Here is a 23034-nt window from a genome sequence, read left to right as displayed (position 1 = left end):
GTGTGATTCTGTAGGTACTACAATTTTGTATTTTGCAATGCAAGAAGCTTTGGGTAAGTGGGTAAAACACTTCTTCATTAAAGTCAGGGGAAGGGCAGAGCATGCCTTTCTGTGGAATGAGACTTTTCACTCCGAATGCTCTAGGTACTGGGTCCCCCTAGCAGCTTTTTAAAATATATATTTTTTATTGATTTTTTACAGAGAGGAAGGGAGAGAGATAGAGAGCTAGAAATGTCGATGAGAGAGAAACATCGATCAGCTGCCTCTTGCACACTCCCTACCGGGGATGTGCCCGCAACCAATGTACATGCCCTTGACCAGAATCGAACCTGGGACCTTTCAGTCCATAGACCAACGCTCTATCCACTGAGCCAAACTGGTTTCGGCCCCCTAGCAGCTTTTTAATGTTGGCAGAGTCACAAACGGCAAGATGGTTTCCCTCCTCCTTCTCCTTTCCTGTCTTGGAGCCCGGTGTGTACAGGGCTGATATTGAAAGAGATGAAGATGCTCTGTTAGGAATGCTGCATGTGATCACTGGTCTAAGATCTGTGAAATATCTCTCTGAACTGGGGGGACCCTGCTCCCCACACCTCACTCCCCTCAGCCCCAGGATCTTACTCTGCAGAGAAACTAGCAGGTGAGGGACAGCTAAGGCACCAACAGGAGGCAGCAGAAGAGCTGGGATCTGGCAGTCAATGGAACACAGAGATGAAGAAGCCCAAGGAGATGGGAGGAAGATAGGAGGTGCGAGGAAGAAGAGGGTCTTCTGGGTAAACAGGAGGTGCCCAGTGGGAGCCCCAGAGTGAAAAAAGTGTGGCTTTAGGGAATAGAAGGAATTGGGGGAGGGAACAGGGTCAAGAAACCATTCTTCACAAAACTCTCCTGATGGCTCTGAGGCTCTCAGAGGCTTTAGGAAAAAAAATAAAAAAAATAAAAAAGGACGGTTTTATCTATTTTCTTCCAGAATTCTGGATGTGTTTAACGACTTAACTGTATAATATTTTAGGTCATGATGCAACTGATAGGGGTTTAATGTAGGAGTTATAAAAGAATAAATGTTCCCGGGGTAAAATTTATGTTTGTTCCATAACTAAAGTGTGGCTCTTAATTTTTTTTAAAAGAAGAATTTATTGATTTTTAGAGAAGGGAGAGGGAGGAAGGGAGGGAAGGAAGGAGGGAGGGGAGAGAGAGAGAGAGAGAGAGAGAGAGGGGGGGGGGGAAAGAGAGAGAGAAAGAGACATTGATCTGAGAGAGAAACATCAATTGGCTGCCTCCTGCATGCCCCATACCAGGGATCAAGCACCCAACCCAAGCATGTACCATGACAGAGAGTCTAAGGGACAACATCCTGGTGCAGAGGATGGTGCCCAACCAACTGAGCCACACTGACCAGAGCAAGTGTGTCCCTTGATTTAAAAAATAAATTCTTGGAACGTTAAGTATAAATGGGCATGCACGGCAGATACAAATAGCTCTGAGGAACAAACCAAGAGTTTTGGGCCATGATTGTTAGTAATTAGGCGCTCACTCAGGTCAAACCTCTCAGGAGATAAAATGGAGATAAGAATGACACAAATTTATGGAACAATAGGAAGCCACAGGGGACAGATAGTAAAAGTGACTAACAAAATGAGAGGGACTGTGGATAACATACAACTTCTGCCTTAAACCTATCAGTGGTTTGACCAGAATCAGCTCCTTATCACTAACAATCATGACCCAAAGAAGGCCAAGTTATAACTTGACTATACTATTAATAGTTATGTGTCTATCACTTTTTTGGATCTATGTGAAGTGAAAAAGGATGCAAAGCCTATAGGCTCAGGAAAGATCCTTTTATAATAGATTAAAGGATGACGCTGGGAGTAAGGTATATCCCAGTTTGCTTTAATGGTTGCTGCCAAGAAGAAAAGTCATGATGTCCTAGAACAGTGCTCGGCAAACTGTGGTTCTCGAGCTGCGGTTTACCGCTCTGTTGACTAATGAGTTTGCCAACCACTGCGTAAGGCATTACCCTTACCCAGAAGTTTTGACTTCAGGTTAAAGACATTAGTACATTATTAAAATGTTTTTTAAGTGTTTTTCCCTAAGGCAGTGGTCGGCAAACTGCAGCTCACGAGCTGCAGTTTGCTGCTCTGTTGACTAATGAGTTTGCCGACCACTGCCTTAGAAGATGCTTGAGCTGGGTAATATGGAGCCACTCTTCCCTTAGTTGATCTCTGTTCCCCTGTGCTCCTCGTGGTAGTTCTGATGTGTCCAGTGCAATTCCAGTGCTTAAAGATGTTATTTTTGGAACATTTACAAATGCAAAACACACCAGTATCACTGCCCCCACCAGCAAAAACGAAACCCCAAACACAGACAGTGGCACCAGGAGCAGAAGGCCTTGGCTTAGATTCACTTCTCTGGCACCGGGGCTTGGTGGTGAGGTTGGCTGGGCCTTTCTGGCCCTGTTTGTCCAGAAGGTCAGCTAATGTTAGGACACACACACACACACACACACACACACACACACTAATAAGCCTGCACCCACCCTGGGTTTCTGGAAATTGCTCACCCTAGTCACCCTTTTAGGGGTGGGACTCTGTACCGGCCCAGAGAGGAACAGGGTCAGGGGGAGGAGTCTCCTGGAAGTGTTTGCAGGTGTGGGAGGAGAGGATCTAGTGGCAAGGCGCTAGTTCCTTTCCAAAAGGCACCGGTGACTTGGTCCTGATGTGTCACATGCCCTGGTGCCTGCACCTCTCATGCTAGTTCCCCAGAGAGGCTAAGGCTTCTTTGTGTCTCAACACTTCCTCCCCTGCCTTTCTTTCCTCCCAGCCGATGGCTTTTTGAATTCAAACAGCATCTCAAAGGCCCCTGGACATAGGCTTTGGAAATAAGTCTGAGCAATGGGCAATGTGTCTACATGGCGCAATTTTCTGAGAACCATATGGTTATGTGCCCATTAATAAATAGCTTTTTCAGGGCCTCAGAATGAGGAAGATCTTTGGATTTGCAGCTCCTTTCTGAGTGTGCCAGAAAATTGCTTCACATCATATAATCATGGAATGTTCTATTTTGCAATGACAGATGTGTATAAGATCTATTCATGCTTTACACTTTATTAATGTTGGCTGAGTACCTCTGGATACAATCACTCAGTGGCATATGCGTTATACACCTACTGTGTAGGCTGCATTCTTTGATGAAATAAAGGGCCAGGGACAGAAAAAAAAATGCCATTTGTGTAATTTTGGCAGAACCACTAGAAAATGTATAAAGTGGGTAAGCAGACAAAATGTCATTTCGTGAAAACTAGAGGTTACTGACTCAAATCTTGGGAAGCGTGAGTGATATTGATTAAAATCATCAACATATTATATATCCCTTTCCCCATTATTTATAATCTGCTTCTGACCTCTTTATATTGCAAATGTTTAAAATGTAAATTATGCCAAATGCTTTGTAACACTCTGGGTGTCCTTTAGAACGGTTCCCAAATTTCGGGTTATGCCTGTGCCAGCCCGGAATGACGTTTTTATTAGTCTGCGGCAAAATGAGGAAAGTAAGAAAATGTGGGCTCCTTTGCATAAAGCTAGACTTGTTAAATGAAAATGATTCTTTCCTGTTTATTTTGAGATTTTTCTTAGAGCCCTGCTCGTCCACAAAACCATTTGGTCAATGAGATCTAAAAATATGTGACCACTGGGTAGAATAAAAACCCTGCTTTTACTCCTTGGCTTTTTTGTCTTGTTACATAAGAAGAAGAAAAAAATAATAATTCCTGAAAAAATCCCCAAAACTTCAACCATTATTCTATGTAATTCACAAGCCTCGTGCTATTGTTTATTTGGAAGATACTGAGCATGCATGTAGGCCAGGCGCCAGGACTCTCTATACTTTGGAGAAGATAGGGTGGACATCATACACAGACCTGCTGGAGAGGCTGGGCTGGGTTCCTCTTGGTTTGCGTCTGGGCCAGAACTCTCCGGTTTCGGGTTTGAGCCAGGAACTCCTGTGCTGTTTGAACATAGCCATGTCTAGTGTCCAGAAAAATGGCTGCCTCTGCCTGCTGGAGACTCTAGGATGTGTATGTCTGGGATACTGATCTGTGAACCCTTCAGACAATGTTCTGTGCTCTCTTCACAATTTCTTGGACAATACAAAGAAACACAAGGGGTCTCTGATATTTGTGTGTGTGTGGGTGAACAAACAAAAGCAACAGATGAAGCATGCCAAGGCATAAAACATCCCAGGAGACATGTGACCAGTGAACTCACCTTTCTGAAGTCACCCGTATCCTCTCATCATTGGACGAGTTGAAGCGATCATCCTTTTCTCTGAAATACTCCTCTATGCACTGCTCTTCAAAATCATGCACTTTCTTGAGCTCATCATCAGTTATGAACAGTTCTGTGGAAGAGAAATGAGGTGTGAGGCAGAGAAGTTAAAGCGATGGCACCTGATCTGTGCGCCTCATGGCATTCCAAATCTGAACCAAGATTAGGCAAATGGGCCCCGATTCGCTGCTAAATCTCAAACTAAACCCAAACCCCGTCAGGAAAAGTGTGTCACTGTCCTCATCCTGTGCATTAGAGTCACTATTGTTCATTGAAGTTCATCTGAATGTAGCAGATTTACTGCAGGGACTGGTCACAACCATTCAAATTGTAAGGCCAAACAAGTAACTAAATCAAGGAAAGGTACACAACGCATGGAGGTTTCTCAAAAGTTCAATTTCCAGCCTGGCTGTTGTGGCTCAATGGGTGAGCATCGACCTATGAACCAGGAGATTACAGTTCAATTTCCTGGTCAGGGCACATGCCCAAGTTGCGGGCTTGATCTTCAGGAAGGGGCATGCAGGAGGCTGCCGATCAATGTTTCTCATCATTGATGTTTCTATGTTCTCCTCCATTCCTTTCTGCAATCCATAATAAATAAGTAAATAATAAGTAAATAAGCAAGCTCAATTTCTGGGCTGAAGAATGTGACAGACAGACACTGTTCACTGGCCTTACTAAAAGCCCCTTTGCAACCTCATTTCCCCTTTCCCACTTCCTACCACTGAGGCTGGAAAGCCAAATGCACACATTTCCAGCTTTTCTTGAAGGTGAGACCCAGTTTAGCCCAAGAAACTGCAGGCAGGGAAGGGATTTTTCTTTCCTGATAAACTGTAGTGATGGGGCTGCGTCTTTCTACATTTTTTTTTTTTTTACCTTCCCCTTTTCTTTTTGCCTGAACATAAATGATGACGGAAAGTGCAGCAGCTATTTTGCTACCGCGAGACAAGACAGTGCATTCACAAATAGCTGATCCTAAAAATAGGACTCTGGGTCTGTGCCTTCAGTGAGCCACTGTGGTGCTCTGTCTTATCCACCTAGTTGCTTTGTGAGCAAAATAAAACCTTATTTATGTTTATTTTATTATTTTTTAAAAATATTTTTTACTCAACCTTTTTTTAATACACATATATATTTATTGATTTCAGAGAGGAAGGGAGAGGGAGAGAGATAGAAACATCAATGATGAGAGAGAATTATTGATCAGCTGCCTCCTGCATGCCCCCCACAGGGGATCGAGCCGGCAACACAGGTAGTGACCTAGACCGGAATCGAACCCGGGACCTTTTAGTCCACAGGCCAACGCTCTGTCCACTGAGCCAAATAGTCTAGGGCTGTGGTTGGCAAACTGAGGCTCGAGAGCCATATGTGGCTCTTTGGCCCCTTGAGTGTGGCTCTTCCACAAAATACCACGGCCTGGGCGAGTCTATTTTGAAGAAGTGGCGTTAGAAGAAGTTTAAGTTGAAAAAATTTGGTTCTCAATCAAAAAATTTTTTCAATCATTTTACTGTTGACATTTGGCTCTGTTGACATTTGCCTACCACTGGGCTAGGGCTTTATTTTATTATTTTTAAATAAGATTTCTAATTCTCAGCAAAGGATATTTTTCCTCTTTTTTTTTTACTTTAGAGAAAGTTGAAGGAAGAGGGAGGAAGGGAGGGAGAGAGGAAAGGAAAAAGGGAGGGAGGGAGGGAGGGAGGGAGAGGGGGGGGGAGAGAAACGTCTATGTGAGAGAGATACATTGATTGGTTGCCTCCCACACACAGCCCTGGAGCCCATAATGAGGTCAATGACCTGAATCAAACCTGGGACCCTTCAGTCTACAGACCAATGCTCTATTCACTGAGCCAAAGCAGCTAGGGAAAAACCTTACTTATTTGTGCTATTGTTAGGCTGGTGTTCTGTTAATAACAGGTAAAATAATTTATAACTGATTGATACAGGCATAGAAAATGATCCACTGTGAATCTGAACCCTCACCTCCTCACCAGCTTTCTGTTGGTTTAAATTTATATTTTAGATGGAAAAATAGTGAACTTTGGAATTCTCAGTCCCTTCCAACTCTCCAATTTTAATGTCTAGAAAGAAGCTGGCATTGCTGTTAAAAGCTTTAGTCTTAGAGAAGCAAGTGGTGAAATGGTTTTGGATTCAAACTTTAGACCCACCAGTGTTCACCTGGAGGGAATTTCTGGGCCTTCGTTCTAGAGGCTCACTCAGTAGAGAAACCATTGTAGCTTGCTTGCTCGGATGGGGCTGGATGCCCAATGGTTCTTCACTGTGGGTGGTACCCAAGGGACAGTTAGCATTCTGCGGGAGCGATTGCTTTTCAATGACTGGAGGTGGGATGTGCTAAATCCCATTCTGTGTGGGACAGTCCTATCCACTGAAATATAATCTGCCTCAGTGCTAACAGAACCTCCTTTTAGAAACGCCGGACTAGAAGGTGGATGGTGGAGGGGCTTCTGTTTTGCCCTTTGAATACTGGAAAGCAGGGCTGCTGTCCGCACACAGCCACATAGGCACAACCTCTAAGGCTTGGAAAACGTTCAAGGCCTACAAAACGGTGGGTCCAGAAACGATAATGGGAAATCAAACGTAGTCACCTGCAACTCAACTCATGTAAGAGGCTCAAATGACATATAGCGCAGTCTTGGGAGTATATAAATATGGCTGATAGATTTTGTGGTGGGACCTCTGCAAAGTAAGAAACTTAGAACCTAGGGAGGCACTAAAACAGCCCTGCTGGAGGCTGGTTTTATCTCACTAAGAAAGATGTGAGGCTGGCCTGGCCAGTGTGGCTCGGTTGGAGCATCATCCCATGCACTGAAAGGTCACGGGTTCGATTCCCAGTCAGGGTACATACCTAGGTTTCAGGTTTGACCCCCCAGTCAAGGCATGTATGGGAGGCAAACAATCAATGTTTCCCATTCCCTCTCTCTCTCTCTCTCTCTCTCTCTCTCTCTCTCTCTCTCTCTCTCTCTCTCTTTCTCTCTCTCTGTCTCTCACCCTCTCTCCCCCCTTTTCCCCTCTCTCTAAAATCAATAAGCATGTCTCAGGTAAGGGTTTAAAAAAAAAAAAGAAAGAAAAAAAGGATGAAAGATGTGAGGCTAAGAATGCTTGCTTTCAGTCTCTGCTGCCTTCTTTCTGGCCCTGATTCTGTGGCAAGCGCACCCCTCTGTTCCTGTCCCAGTGGTCAGAGACCGCGGTCCTTCGGGCAGCAGTGGGGCTATGGGGTGTGCGGCTGCTGGGGGCTGTCACCCGAAGCTTACTCAGGCCGTAGTCCCTTTCATCAGGGTCGCCCTCGTGCTTCCTCCAGCGGCAGCACAGGTGCTGGAATATCATGGTCATGTGGCTGAAGATGATCAGAGGCGGCGGCAGGACGGGCCTTTCATGGAAAGTCATGATGAGCTGGTACCTCTGGAACTTCCACACTTGGTTGGATATTGATTTTACTTCAAAAAACGTATTGCTGAAATAGAGAGCAGAGAGAATTCAGTGAGACACTCCACGGCTGTCTGAAGCAGCACGCCCTCCCGGCGCCCCAACTTCCCACCAAGGGCCCGGGGGAAGGGTCCACGTACTTGAAGACAGCGATGAGGAGGTTGACCAGCAGGATGTTCGCCACTAACAGGTAGCAGGCCATGATGGCGGGCACGATCCAGGCTCCGGTCTTGCAGGGAGGCAGCTGGATTATTTTGCCGTCCTCTCGGGTCTCGTTCTGTCCACAGGGAGCTACAGGAAGCAACCACAGGCAAAATGAGAAATGATGGCTATTTGAATTAAAAAAAAAAAAAAAAAGACTGATTGTATGAGAGGTTTTTTGGTGTTGTTGTTTTGTGTGCTTTTTGGTAGATGGAGGGAAAATACAGCCATCTCAAGACAAACAGAAAAAAGAATGAAAAGAAAAATAAGCCAAAATGGAAAAATGAAAGCTTCATGACTACCCCAAGGGGCTGCTGCTACTCCAGGGGGGTTGGTTCCTCCTGTCTCCCATTCACCCTGAAGGAGGGGGGTGGAGCCCCAGCTTGCTCATGCTGGCCCTTGACCCCTGACTTTCTCGGAGGGGCCTGTGAGGCCTTTCCTGGGAGCAGTGGGAAGAGCAGTCTCAGGACCCCAACAAGTTACTCTCTGAATTGCTGTAGAGGCCAGAGGAGCGGACAGCTGTAGGAGCAGCATGGAGGGGCTATTGATTGGGAATTAACACCAGGGCAGCTGTTAATTGCTACAAGAAACAACCTGGGGCTCAGAGTTAACGATTTGCTGTCTCAATGAGGAAGGAGCCAAACGGAGCAGTGTCTGGGGAAGTATTAAAGGGCTTGTCTCTCGGTGGTCTGACATGCGGAGGGCGTGAGAGGTGATGGGCCGGGACCCCGGAGCCTTGAGTCACCCACTGCCTTCCAGTAACATTTCCATTCCAAACGTGCTTTTCAGGGCACAGGGCACAAAACCCAACTGCACTGGGGGAAAAAAAAAAAAAGGACAAATAGAAAAAAAATAGATCTGGAGGTGGGGGTGAGGAGGAGGGTGATGTGTGGGATTGGGGGAGCGTGAGTAATGTGCTAATGAGGCCTGCTTGGAGTTTCCGGGGAACTACAGGGGAAAAGGAATCCTTGACAAAACTCAGTGCCGCCCAGACAGCAGGGCTCAGGGAGTGAGAGGATGGCCTCAGGTGACCAGAGATGGGTGAGGTCAGCCTCCCACACCAGCTGTCCTTCTCCCGTATTTGGCTTTAGAACAAGGCCCTTTTGCAGCCATCTGTAAAAAGGGGGTGGGACACGAAGAGGTCTCAGCAGGTGCCACAGGCAGTTTTTGAAGATCTGCCAAGAAGGTGAGCAAAGTTGACCCAGAATCTTCGTAACAAGAGTACCTGGCAAGGGGAGTCCGGTCTCTTATCAAGAATGAAGGCTGCTAAGCTGTGCACTTTCCTGTCGTCTCCTCTCCTGGCTGCACAGGGTACAGGGGAGCTTTAAAAAAAAAAATGCCAGTGCCTCTCTGAGGGTGGCATCAGTGTTTCTTTTAAAACTGTCCAGGTAATAATTCTCAGGTGCTGCTAAGGTAAATTCACTGAGCTGAAATTAGGCTAGAAAAGGTATGTGATTTCTGACCTGCCCTCAAGCCCAAAATGCATCTTCTCAGGCTATGGTGGTTCTCATAATATCAGGACACCAAGACCCTGCGCTTGTAACCAGAGAAAGATGGCCCAAGTGCTTCCTTTGGATCTGCCTGCAAGATGATTGGGCCTTAGAATCGGATGTTTTCAAAGAGCCAGCATCTTTTTTTAAAAAAAATCATTGGTAGTTGTGGCATTAACCACCCAAGACAGCTGTCCCTTGGAAGGAAAACCTGGTGATGGAGGGCCCCACTGGCTCCAGGATGAAGGCCAAACTCTGAGGGTGGCCGGCCCAGTGCCATCTCTGGCCCCTTCCCACTCCTCCTTCTGAGCCCAAATTGGACCAAGTTCCCGGTAGTTCCTAGAAATGTCATGCTGTCTTTTATGGCCCGATTTGCTTCTTCTTCTTCTTTTTTAAAAATACATTTTTATTGATTTTGGAGAGGAATGGAGAGAGAGATAAAAACATTAATGATGAGAGAGCATCATTGATCAGCTCCCTCCTACACGCCCCACACTGGGGATCGAGCCCACAACCAGGGCATGTGCCCTGACCAGGAATCGAACCGTGACCTCCTGGTTCATAGGTCAATGCTCAACCACTGAGCCACAGCAGCTGGGATGAGCTTTGCTTCTTTTGCTTCTAAGAAAACCCTCTGGCACCTTGCTCCTACTCCAGTGCTTCGCTTGGGTAAATGCTATTCAGTTTCCAGTGCTCACTTAGCTCTCTGAAGCCCACCACAGCTCACTCTGCCCCTCGGCCTAGGACAGGTATTGGCAATGATTTTCTGCTTGACCCTGCTCTACTCAGGCTCTCCTGAGCTCTTTTCCAAGGAAGCCTTTTGGACATCTGTGTTTGTCTCTGCATTGTTCAATTTTAGCAAAAAATCCAGCTAAGTCTGTTTATCCAGAATCCTCAGTATCTGATCACTGCTAATATCTAATCAGGTTTCTCTTCTCCACCATCCCCCAGGTATGTCTGATCACCCTGGCCTGCCGTCAGCAGGAATCCTGTTAGATCAGGTTCACCGGCACCCTCCTTATCCCTGATGTTTCATTTTAGGAATTTTCCATCCACTGACCTCCACCCTGCTCCTGCTATGAACGACCAGTGTTCCTTGCTGTGTTCAGAGCTGAGACCCATCTCTCTCCCCTATTACAAAGCGCCATGGCATGGTCCCACCCTCCTGAGTCAAGTCTTCCTTACCATCTCTAACAAGTGTCACAAAAACGTTTTTCTTCAACACAGGACCTTCCTTTAGTAATTCCATCTTCCTTATAATCCCAGAGACCCCCTGCTTACCCCACTGTATCATCTGCATCCCACAGGAGATTCCCTGTGGGAAAATCGCTCTTCATGGTTGCCCGTTACCTGCTCAGTGCACACACATGCTATCCACACATGGTCACCGTTTGTTGAATGACAAGAGATTACTGCCAATGACAGACATCTCCCACAGCTCCACACGCCTGCTCCGATGGACAGCTCTGAGCGGTGACCGGCTCCCTCGGCTTGGGAAGAAGGCTTCTCACGCTCAACCCGTCTGCAGGGTCTCTGCTGCGCACTTGGCCACAGGCCAACTACTCGCTTTGCTTTTCTCTCCTCAGGGTCCCTTGCGCCACTCCCCCATCCCCTTCCTTCCCTGATGACCTCTCGAGGGGCTCCCCCCTGTGCTGCCCTTTTTTCAGGCTCCTGCTCAGGTCTCTGTGGGGAAATGATAAAGAGCAGCAGAAAGAGCTGCTTGGGGTAAGTTACAAAGCACACAGTTTAACAGATGAGGTCCCCAATCTCCATTTCTCAATGGCATTCTGAGATTTCTCTTTATATTCTGTGAAAACGTAAACTTGGGAGGGGCAGAGCGCAGCCATCTTGCTCTTTTGACGCCATGTTTAGTGAAGCGTGCAGATACTTCCTTCCCATGGGGAGCAGGAGGTGCTTGCTGGTTTCAGGGCCCACGTACATTCCCACGGGCATTCAGGCAGTGTCACCGACACATCTCCAGATATCTGCTTGGAGGTTCCTCAAAGGCTCCCTATAAAAACTGGACCAGCTGAATACCTTTATTCAAGATTTGGTTTGATGAAGAAACTCCCTGCCAATACTTTGGGAATTAATTTATTTCAGCTTCTCCCATACATTTTATTCATCCTGCCTTTAGAGATGTGTTACTTTAGTGGCTAGAAATATGCATTATAATCAGGCTGACTTGGGTTAGAACCCTGATTCCACCATTTTCCAATGATATGATATTAGCCTACTCCATAAACTTCAGCTTCCTCATCTGTAAAATGGGGGTAGTAACAGTATGTAACATGGGGGGAGGTTGTCAAGATCATTAAATGAGATAATGCATGCAAAGCACTTAGCTCAGCGTCTCACACTAAACACGTGGTTAACATCAGCTGTTGCCATCCTTAGTATTGTTACTTCTGTAATGAATAGACTTGAAGTTCCTCAAGGTTAGGGGCTATGCCTTATTCCTCGTTGTTTTGCAATCACTATGCCTGGCATTTATTCTACAAGCACTTGGTGAGTGGTTATAATGTTCTGGGTCCAAAGCACACTGGGCATCAAAGGGACTATCCCTGTTGTTTAAGCACCTCACGATTTAGTAGGGGGCAGCGACAGGGAACAGAGCAGGGCATTATGGTGTCATGTGAGCTCTGGGGGCCTCTGAAGAAGCACTGCAGAATGGCTGCACCCCTGCAGCCTGTGTCACACGAGCAGATAGGCAGAACCAGCCCCGAGGACCATCATCTAAATTCCACAGCAACAAGTGCAGTATAAATGAACTAGATGATCCTTGTGACAATGATAATGATAATAAAAATGAATCATTAAGAAACAGCCCTCATTTGGTAATATCAGCAAAGAGGCAGCGAACATTATATGCAGCAGTTAGTGCAAAGCGCTCTTCTGTAATGGCTCCTAATGATGTCTTTGTTCTGGGTATTTACCTGCGTAAGAAAGTGCTCTGTCTCAAACTCACAGATGCCCGCCACTGATGAGCTGAGCTGGGTGAGTGAAAGCCCTGACAAGTAGCAGATTTCATGACAGGGGGTAAATTGTCTGGATTGTCCCGAGGCACCAACAGGTATCTGGGGTTCATGTTCCCAGGGAAATGCTCCATGGCACATGCATCCTAGATGACACATGGGTGGAAGTTTAGGGGCATGTGGGCTGGTGGTTACCACTGTGGCTCCTCCCTCCCTGCCTGGCAGCATGACACCTGAGTGGTTATTCTCCCAATTCTCTTGCAAGAAGTAAATGAATCAACACTATCACCTTCATACCAAGTGGCACGCTGTCACACCGCACCCCCCTCTCCCCTTTGGTAATGAGGCAGAGTACCTCTAGTGGACATTTGCTGCTTCCACCTGCCCAATGTACATTTCTCCTTCTCTGGTAAGAGCATCCTAGTTTCCCTCTATGGAATTACCTGTGCCCCACTGTCTCAGTCCATGGAGTTTGGGTGAAATGAATGCCAATTCCATACCTCGGAGATGAATCAGTGTACCCTATGCCCCGATTGCAGTGATTGGTTCAGAGATAGACATGTGACCCTCTCCTGAGCAATCAGAGCTGGCGAGCATCAGCCTTGGGGCTTTTGCTGGAAATAGCTAATATGAAGCTGAGCTCTCTGTTAACAATGTGATGTGAAGCTACCAAGTGGAGAAGTCCTGCCTGCGACTGACTATATCAAAGAAAAGAGAAAGGGACTCCAGATCCAGGCAGGCCTAAAACTAGCCTCCTTCAGTTACACGAACCACAAAATTCCTTTTTTCCTCAAGTCAATATTACTTGGGTTTCTATGAGTCCTGGCTAGTACAACCACCCTCACCTCTGACTGCTGTCCACAGGCCAGAGGTAAAAGACATACTTGGGGCACCCCACTCCTGAGAGGCTGCATGTGGAGTGGCAAGAAAAGACTGGAAGGGGCACCAGGAACGGGAAATCTGACCTGATACCAAGGCTGAGTCAGTGTCGGGGCTTTGGGAGCAGGAGCCCCTGTTGCTCTCATTCTTCCCCCAAGCACAGCGGAGCCTGAGGGGTCTACACTGGCCTCCGACTCAGCAACTAATAACAGAGATGCCACCGATTGTCAAGTAAGTAGGGTAAATGCAGTTGGGAAACTTGGGCCAAGCACCTGGACACAGCTAGCTGCTCCCAAAGGGAAGAAAACCTGTTTCCAGAAGCAGATAAATTAGGTCACTGGCGTGGAGGCGTGCAGGTGCGGGGACAGAGTGAAGAGGCCACATCTGCGCAGTTGTGGCCAAATCAGAAGGATCAAATGTTTGGAGACTCAGACTCTCCGTGGTTTATCTGCGTGGGTCACATTGCCACACGGCATGGCAGGAAGTTCTGCTTACTAGGCATTAATAGGTAGAAATGAAACGGATGTTTGGGTTCCAAAATAACGATAGCTTGTGCAGTCCTAATGTGATCCTAGTGTGTGAGTGATGGTAAGAAAGCTCTCCCCTTTCTTTGCATGCTCTGGAGAGCAGCCTTCCAATAATTGGAACTTCTTTTTTTTTCTTTCCCCATAAAAACTTTTTATCATAACTAAAACAAAGGTCAACAGCATCCCTCACTAGAATATAACCAAAACAGCAGCTAGAATACTTCCTGGCACATAGTAGGTGCTCAATCAATAAATAATTGCCAAATGAATACATATTGTACATTTGATCTGCTTTGTTAGGGATTTCTGCAAGGGTGATCTGATCAATTTCACTGGGTCAGTGTTGTTGGTTTTTTTTTTTTGTTTTTTTTTTCCTATTTAAGACCTCAAGTGTCACCATGACCTGTCAGCATGAGATGGTTCCTGTAAGAGCAGATATTTATTTGTTTGCTTTTGCAATTGCCACGTTTTACAACTAAAGAAACATGCCTTGTGTTTGGCAAAGGCTACAGCAAATCTCCCTTCTGAATGCTGCTATGAAAATCTCCAGGCACACCAGTCATAACACCCCCTCCTGTCCTCGTGCAGTCCTGTTAATCAATCATGACACACTTTCCTGCTGAGCCAAGTTTGGTCTTGGAATCCTTTTCAAGACAAAACTACTAAAAGCACAACAACTGAAGCTGACACAAGGATTGAACCTTCCCCTCAGTTCCTTCCAAAATGTGAATATGAGGTCTAGGGTGAAAGATCATTTCTGGGTCTGTTCTCAGGATCCTCCTCAGGCCCACGTGGCCTGGCCGGTATGCAACCTATACCGCTTCATAGCTGCCCAGGAACCAGAAAGTTGGGTCACATCAGACATCTTGCTTTTCTCATTCCTCGAGCATATTGCGGGACCCCTCCATCATGCATCCTGGACCCGTGGACACTCCAGCGTTCATTTAAAAGACAGCTTTTTTTCTCCAGGAAATTCTCATCCTAGTTATTTATTTGGGATTACCAAATGTGAAAGGCAGTAGATATTTGGGAATAAATATCCGGGAAAAGCATAGCATGTGCCAACTTCAGTGCTGGACACTTCACATTGGCCATTGCATTTAAGCTTCCTAGTAACTCTGTAAGAAATGTATTATCTTTGTTTCACAACTGAGAGAACACACTCCAAGGGGTGAAATGCCTTACCTAAGACCGCACAGCTAATGCGAGAACCATCTTTTCATTTATTTAAAAAATACCAAGTTCTTGCTATCTGCTAGTGAGACTGGCACTGGAGATGCAATTATGATGATACAGAAGTGAATACTTTCCTTTCTCTGACCCCAAAGCTTGTATATTCTGTGCTCTATCTCATGTGGCCTTTCCAATGTAATAATACATGATAACAGTGACCACCTATTGCATGCTTAAATGTAAGGCCTTGTGCTATGAGCTTTACTTATATCACCGTATTTTAATCTTTACAATCATTATAGCCATTTTGCAGATGAGGAACTGAAGCTCAGAAAGCGTCAGCATCTCTGTCAGTATCTCAAAGACAGCAAGAGGAGAGGCAAGAGGTTCACTTAAGCCTGTTCCACCATGAAGTCTCTTTCCTTGGTGCTTCTGAAGAAAGAACCCACATGGGGTTGAGAGGAATCTCAATTATAAAACAAACAGAGAGACATCTGAATTTTTCTTGTTTCCATGAACACAAATAATGGCCTGAACAGTTCAGATGAGGTAACAGATGTATGGAACACTATAATTCAGAGTGAGGAGAAAGAAATTCAATTCACCCATATCCCAAAGATTAAGACATTTGCCTTTTTGATATCATCCTATATAATAAAGATCTAATATGCAAATGGTAATCATGCCCTCATGCCATAAAGGCTCAGACACTCAACACTGAAGAGAGAGGAATGGGGACCAGCTAGGCACAAATGAGCTAGCGATAGAGGAATGGGGACCAGCCCAGACTGTGGCCTGGGGGAGGGACAAACCACCACCCCGTGGTCCTAGGCCCCAGTGGCTATGCCTGTGCCTAAGGCCCAGGAGAGGGACAAGCCACCCGAGGTCCCTGGTGCCAACAGCTGCACCTGCACCTGTGGCCTGGGAGAGTGACAAGTTGCCTGCCCATGGTCCTGGGTGCCAGTGGCTGGTGCTGAGGCATGGAAGAGGGACAAGCCTCCCACCCTGCGGTTCTGGGTGCCAGAAGCCGCTCCTTTGCCTGCGGCCTGGCCGGGGAGAGAGACAAGCCACCAACCCCGCAGTCCTGGGCACCAGCGGCTGCACCTGTGGCTGTGACCTGGGAGAGGAACATGCCGCATGCTCCATGGTCCTGGGCGTCAGTGGCTGCTCCTGTGACTGCAGCCTGGGAGAGGGACAAACCACCCCCCCTGTGGTCCCAGGTGAAGTTGCCTCCCATTGTCCCCTGTGGCTGTGGCCGGTCCAGGCGAAGCTGGCCCTGGTCATGGGTGCCTGTAGCCAGCCAGAGGGAGGGAATCCTGGGTTCTGGGTGAGGGGCGAGGCAGAGGCGGTTAGGGGCAATCAGGCCAGCAGGGGAGCAGTTAGGGGGTGATCAGGCAGGCAGGCAGAGGTGGTTGGGGTGATTAGGCAAGTGGGTGAGCATTTAGGAGCCAGCAGTCCTAGATTGTGAGAGGATGTAAGCCAGGCTGAGGGACCCCTCTCCCGCCCCCATGCACAAATTTTGTGCACCAGGTTTCTAGTTCTATTGTATAAGGGGAGAAGAAACATTTATTAAACACACATACCACATTGTTCTCCCAAAGCTTGTGAAATTAAAAATAAAACACCAATGTTTGATATACTCAGCATCATTTAAAAAATATAATAAAAAAGAATATTTCCCAAATATTGTCCCTCCATCTCTTATCTGAAGAAATACCTCAAAAGCTTATTCCAAATCTCAGGCAATGGAATAAAGAGCTTAGTTTAGTGTTTGACTACATTTATCTTATTTTTTTTTTAAATAAAGGATTTTCAACTAAAAATCCATCTTGAAAAGATAAGGGGACAAAGAGGATTTTTCTACCTCCTTTTAAAAATCCATACAGTTTGCCATGGAGGATTTAGGATGCCATTAGCCCAACTTCAATAACTGAGTCCCAGGGTGAATTAAATTTAGGTAGCTCTACTTTTTTGGCCTTTTCCCTAATACAATAGTTTTCTTGGCGAGACAACTAGAGATGTCTCTCTTTGTATGGCTACATGTTTCTAGAAGGGTCTTGGTGGTAAATCCAGGCAGAAGTTTCCTTTCTATTTATTGCAATAGGCCAGCACCAACATCCTCTAGCAATGAGGGGCAAGAAGGGCAGAGGTGATTGAAAAGGGAAGCACCAATTTTGTAGAGTCCAAAGCACCACCCCAGCTCACCCTTTTACTTTGTTTTGTGGTTCATTTTTTTCCCCGGCTCCTAATCCAATTGCTGATTAAGATGCAAACCAGTCATGGCACAAAGGCAAGCATCAGAAAGGGATAAGAAGAGGCCTCAGTTCCTTCATCTGAATATAAGGACTTGGACTGTTGATATTCCCTATAGGGTGGTGCACACATGACTCCGGAGGTCCAAGATGATTTTAGGACACAGGACATTAAATGACATTGAATGGATAGTGAAAAAGCAGTGACCTTTTCAAGCCTCTTCCAATCTTCCTGACTCCATCAGAGAGACTGTGTCACTTTGGGGGTAACATTTCCTTTCTTTTTCTTTTCTTTTTTAAATTTTTATTTCAGAGAGGAAGGGAGGGGGAGAGAGATAGAAACACCAATGATGAGAGAGAATCAATGATCCCCTTACTGTCCTCTCAATCCTAGGCTCTATTCTCCCAGCTCTCTCTCTTTTTAAGACCAAGCTGCTCACTCATCTCTGTTTACTATTAAACTTAAGCTTTCACACTTCAACTGACAATGCTCCTCAAACAGTAAAGGATTCAGATCATGGTCAGTCCATGTTCAGTTTCAACCTAAATGACTACGAGTGGGTTCAGTTAAAATAAAATAAACTCTGTTGTCTTGAAAGCTTTATCTGTTAAAGATAATAAACTCAGGTGCCGATCAAGTGGATCTGATCCATTGTTTACAGATCTATCCATAACTGATCCATCTTATGAAATCATTCTTTGAAGTCACTAGGCACAACGCACTAACTAACCTTGGGTGGGTATAGTTTATGTCCCAGATGTGACATTTTTCCATCTATATACTATTAGGTCAAATAAAGTGTCTGAACCTGAGTCTCCTCATCGCTAAGCTTGATATAATAATAATAGCAATGGAAATAATAATGATGATGATGATGGTACATGCCCCGCTTCCCTCATCATCAATTCACCATACATGGTCAAAGTGTTTGGGCTACACCAGTGGATGAAATGCCAAAGATCCTTGACCTTCCACAGCCTGTGCTGGAAGAGGGTGGTGGTGGTGTTAGGTGAACATACAATTAACAACAGCATAATAAAAAGTAAACTAAGTGGCATGGTGGGAGGTGATAAGCGCCGTAGAAGAGAAGGAAAGGCAGCAGGGCAAGAGGCTCAGGAGTGTGTGTGGGTACCTGGGAGCCGCATTGAGAAGGTGAGATGGGAACAGACTCCAGTCTTGAATGTGGGAGTTGGCCCAGAGGCTCTCTGGGGAAAGAGTGCTTAAAGTGGCAGGCACTGCAGGGGCAAAATCCCAGGGGCAGAAACCTGTCTGCTATGTTCTGTGACCAAAAGAAAGTTCCAGCATCTGAAGTAAAGTGGAGGAGAGTAGCTGGAGAAGAAAGATGAAAGAGTGCTAAGGGGCAGAGGGAGGGAGGGCATTATTATGTTCTGGGACCCTTTACTGGCTTTATTAAAGAAACGGAACAATTCCCCTTCATCCTTTCTAGTTCCTGCCTGATGGTTTCTCGTTCCACTAAGCCCTCTCTTCATTACTCCAGTGTTTCTGAATAGATCCTCAATGACCTTAAATGAAGTAGGGACCAACCCGCTGTCCCTGGTGGGAGAATGGAAGGCAGTGAGCTCTGGTCCTCAGCAGTTTGCAGTGGCAACTCAGAGACGTCCCTCTGCCTCCAGCTACCATAAGGAAATAGGCGGCTGATGAAAACAGGAGCCCGGGCTCACTCAGGCTTTCTCTCAGCCCTACCCACACACATAGCTATCCTCCTTTATTGGCCATGCAGCGGCCCGCCGAGGGGATGCTGAAATCTGATGTGAGCACAATCCACTTTTACAGATAGAAGAAACCCTCCCAGAAGGAGGCTTGGGAGAGGGAACAAGGTTCTTATTGATGACTTCAGAGCACAATCCCAGCTTTTCTCATTAGAGCAAAACTCCTTCGTGGTTGCTGCTTAGTGCAAACTGCTTGCGAACCTACTGTGTCAAAGAACAATAAGCTTAGGTAGAGACAAGGCCCCTTTGTTCCTTAAGCAACCTTTCCTAAGGCAGCACTCCCAAACACAAGCTGTAGCCAGTGCTTAAACTGAAAATGTCTGAACAGTTTTACTCTACAGTCTGCATATCCATCACGTCTATGAAGAGGAAGGGTAGATTCACATTCTCATTTCAATCCTTCATGGAGATAAGAAGGTTGTTATTTCTTTTTTGCAGTAAAATTGATGGCTTATATAACATCTGTATTTTTCTCTTAGAACTGATCAAAACACACACACACACTTTCTCTCTCTCTGCAAAGATACTGCTGTTTTCACAAATGATCGACTGAGTTGACCATGCTGGTTAGATTATATTTGAAATTATTTTGGCCAAGACCGGTTTGGCCCAGTGGATAGAGCATCGGCCTGTGGACTGAAGGGTCCCGGGTTCGATTCCGGTCAAGGGCATGTACATTGGTTCCGTGCACATCCCCAGTGGGGGGTGTGCAAGAGGCAGATGATCAATGTTTCTCTCTCATCCATATTTCTAGCTCTCTATCCTCCCTTCTTCTCTGTAAAAATTCAATAAAATATATTTTTAAAAATGAAAATATTTTGTCATTGCACAAATTTCAAACTAGTAAAATGTGAAAACTGATCCATATTTATTTTTTTAAAATATGGCCATCCAATTTTTAATAAACTTATGCTTTGCACAGCCCCACTCTAAACATTGCTGTGAGGTGGCATTTCCTTTGGCCAATTGGTCTGAACAGACCTGTGGAAAAATCCGAACCAAACCACAAGTAGTATAAAACTGGCTAGTTTCTGGGTCCAACAGAGAGAGGAAACGAGCTGGGCTTTTTCTGACTCTACCCCTTGCCTAATTGTGAAACAAAGGCTGTTCTCTGGGCTCTGGGGGACTAGCTTGTGGATTGCAAACTTGGGGAGTCAGTAACAGACTGTTCTGTCTCTATTTCTCCACATTTGAACTCCGGTTTAATCAAAAAAGGATGGCTGATGTGCAGGCTCTGTGCTGCACACTCAATGATGACACATTTCACATGCACGGCCAGGAGAGAAGGAAGAGAGAAGAAAGAGAAGAGCTAAAAGGAAGTTTGGGTCAAGTCCAGCTTGATTACTAAGTTAGCTAACAAGATATAGAGGAGTAGCATCCTGCATGCAAGATGTAAGACCTGACTACAATAACATAAGATGCAATTCTACTTAAGGCGACAAAAGACCAATGTCTAGTAGACCGAGAGAGATTGTTGGTCCCATAATAGAGCATGACAACTTGGACAGACATAAGGGAGATGGCCAAGTTTTCTCTACAGCTTTTCAAAGAACAGGGCTGCTACGGGTCTGATGAAACAAGTTTTAAACTCAAGAACATCAAGCATTTATAAGCATATAGCAAACAATTGTGGTTACAACCATCCTAGAGATGGATGTGTCATTCTATGCCAGATGCTTTCACATGTATTAGTTAATTCTCATAATAACAACACAATTTAAAAAAAGATATTAAAGAGGCTGCTCATTAAGACAAAAATGACAGAAATTCTGCAAGAAAAACTTTAGAATGTCCCACCCATTCATTTACTTTAAAACACATTATTTGACAAACAATAAAGCACTTGCTATATTCCAGGCATTATTTTGCATGCTTTATAAATTTCAGCTTATGAAACATGTGAGAAAAAAAAAACAACAATGAAATATTGTGTCTTAGTCTCTCAAACTGCCCTAACAAAATACCATAGACTTGGTGGCTTTTAAACAGCAGAAATTTATTTCTCACAATTCTGGAGGCTGGTAAGTCCAAGATCAAGCTGCCAGCTGATTCCATCCCCCAGTGAGAGCCCTCTTCCTGGCTTGTAGATGGCTTCATATGGCAGAGGAGGAAAGCTCTGTCATCTCTTCTTAGAAGGGCACTAATCCCATCATAAAGTTCCCAACTCATCAAAATCTAATTACCTTCAACAGCCCCATCATAGTCACATTGGGGGTTAGATAATCAACACCTGAATTTTGGAGGGACTCAAGTTAGTGCAAAATAGGTAGGTACTATTATATCCATTTTACAGATAAGTAAACTGAGGCACAAAGGGACAACTAACTCACCCAATGACAGATAGCTAGTAAGAAACCTCAGAGTGTGGATTCAGACCTATGATTTTATCATCTTAACTACACATATGGTGCTATTTCTCATGAGGGGGTTGAGAGTTATGTTAAAGTTCAGATGGTTTGAATGCCCAGACATCTGCATTTAGACTTTCCTTGTGTTTCATTCTCATATCTGGGCCAGTGGTTCTCAAACAGTGATGTCCATTAGTCATGCTCTTTCCATGTTATAAAGAGTTTTGAGAGTAAATTTGACCATCAGTGAGACTTGGCCAGCAGGCTTACTTTAAGAACCACATCTATGTGGCTAATACATTCAATGTAAATAGAAAATGTATATTTATCACCAAAAATATAATAAAAACATTTGAAGTCCAATTTCCATTTTATTTACTGTCTGATGACACCGTTGGAAATGAGTAAACTGATATTCTTTGGTAGGGAAATGAACAACTCCAGACTGGGAAGTGTCATTGATAGCGCCTTGGGCAAGAAGAGTCATCCCCCAGACTTGAAGACTCGATTTAGTCCTCTTCAGGTCTTGTTCATCAGTTAACGATGCAAATCGTCTGTTTTAACCCTTGGAAACAGAGATCTCTCCATTTTACCAGAGTGTACAGATAAGCTCAAGAATAAGCAGTTTGCTGAGGCATAGCTATTTGCACTCACTGTGACTGATAGCTTCATTTTGCAGAGCAGTATTGTGTTTGCAGTAGAATCTCTGTTGAGAAGAGGCTGAGGACTGGTCTAAAAGAATGTATGAGCAATGAACAAAGCCAAATCTTGTTCTGCTGTGTGCCGTGAAAAACAGTCTATTATTTCATGTTACTAGGTGAGTGAAGGAACTGGTTATATCGGCAGTTGCCATGGATACTCCCTGCTCCAACTGGTCCCAGGTTACAATAGGGAGCAGTGATGTTGAGTTGAGGAATATTAAATGAAGGGCTTTGGTTTACCATGGTGGAAGTTCGTGTGTCAGCATCAGACACCAGTGAAGATGTTCAATCATGTCCATGTGCTTCAAAACCCAAGAGAATCGCCATTGTTATGGCAGGTCTACTGGGCCAAGTGGGCAGCGTAGTCCCAATAATATAGTCACTGCAGTGCTCTTTTCATTTAATTAACTAAATTTTCATATGAATTAGTTTATTTTTTGTACTTATGTCTTGCTTATGTCTGTCTTCAGTCCAAGTTATATTTCCATGGAACTGACCTCAGAATATTGATCCACGAAGTGCATAGGACTTAATTTGCTCTCTTCTGAGATTTAAAGAGATAAAGTTAAGGATATTTCCATCTTTGTGTAGATTTGATAGTCTGAATTACTTAGTGCTCAAGATGGGAGTCACTTTAGATTCTGGGACTCTTTCTTTGTGTAAAATCTTGCTAGGCAATTCATAACTAGGCCTAACAAGACACTGTACACATGCAAAAATAATGGAACTGCATTTTAAAACATTCTGTAATTTAGCATTTTGGGTTTTTACTTTTTCTAATTTGGGTTCACCTGATATTTAAAATTAGTAAAGTTTTAGGTCATGTTATTAAATGACATTTAAAAAGTCAATTTTCTTTTTTAAGAGAGCAACATTTGGCTGTTTTTTTCTTCTGTGCCTAAGAGAATCCTGGTGTAAATTAACTCCATTGAATAGAGGGTCATTATGATCTGACCACTTGACTGTTGTATAGAGCAGATCCAAGGACCAAATGTCC

At 44.9% G+C, this 23034-nt stretch overlaps 1 protein-coding gene across 14 annotated transcripts in view; it reads right to left on the bottom strand.

Annotated features, from left to right (window-relative positions):
- The window catches only part of TRPM3 (transient receptor potential cation channel subfamily M member 3), a 662437-nt gene that overhangs the window by 5784 nt on the left and 633619 nt on the right, over positions 1-23034 (bottom strand). For all 14 annotated transcript variants that reach the window (XM_084899451.1, XM_084899455.1, XM_084899457.1 and 11 more), the window contains 3 exons: positions 7901-8051; positions 7589-7788; positions 4260-4392 (listed from right to left, as the gene is read on the bottom strand). In XM_084899451.1, coding sequence (XP_084755577.1) covers positions 4260-4392; positions 7589-7788; positions 7901-8051 — 484 coding nt within the window. The remainder of the gene's footprint in view (positions 1-4259; positions 4393-7588; positions 7789-7900; positions 8052-23034) is intronic.

This window comes from Pipistrellus hanaki, assembly GCF_964339955.1.
Source record: "Pipistrellus hanaki genome assembly, chromosome: 11".
NCBI classification, from domain to species: domain Eukaryota; kingdom Metazoa; phylum Chordata; class Mammalia; order Chiroptera; family Vespertilionidae; genus Pipistrellus; species Pipistrellus hanaki.
Note: the sequence above shows the minus strand (reverse complement) of the source record. Positions and strands in the feature narration are given on the sequence as shown.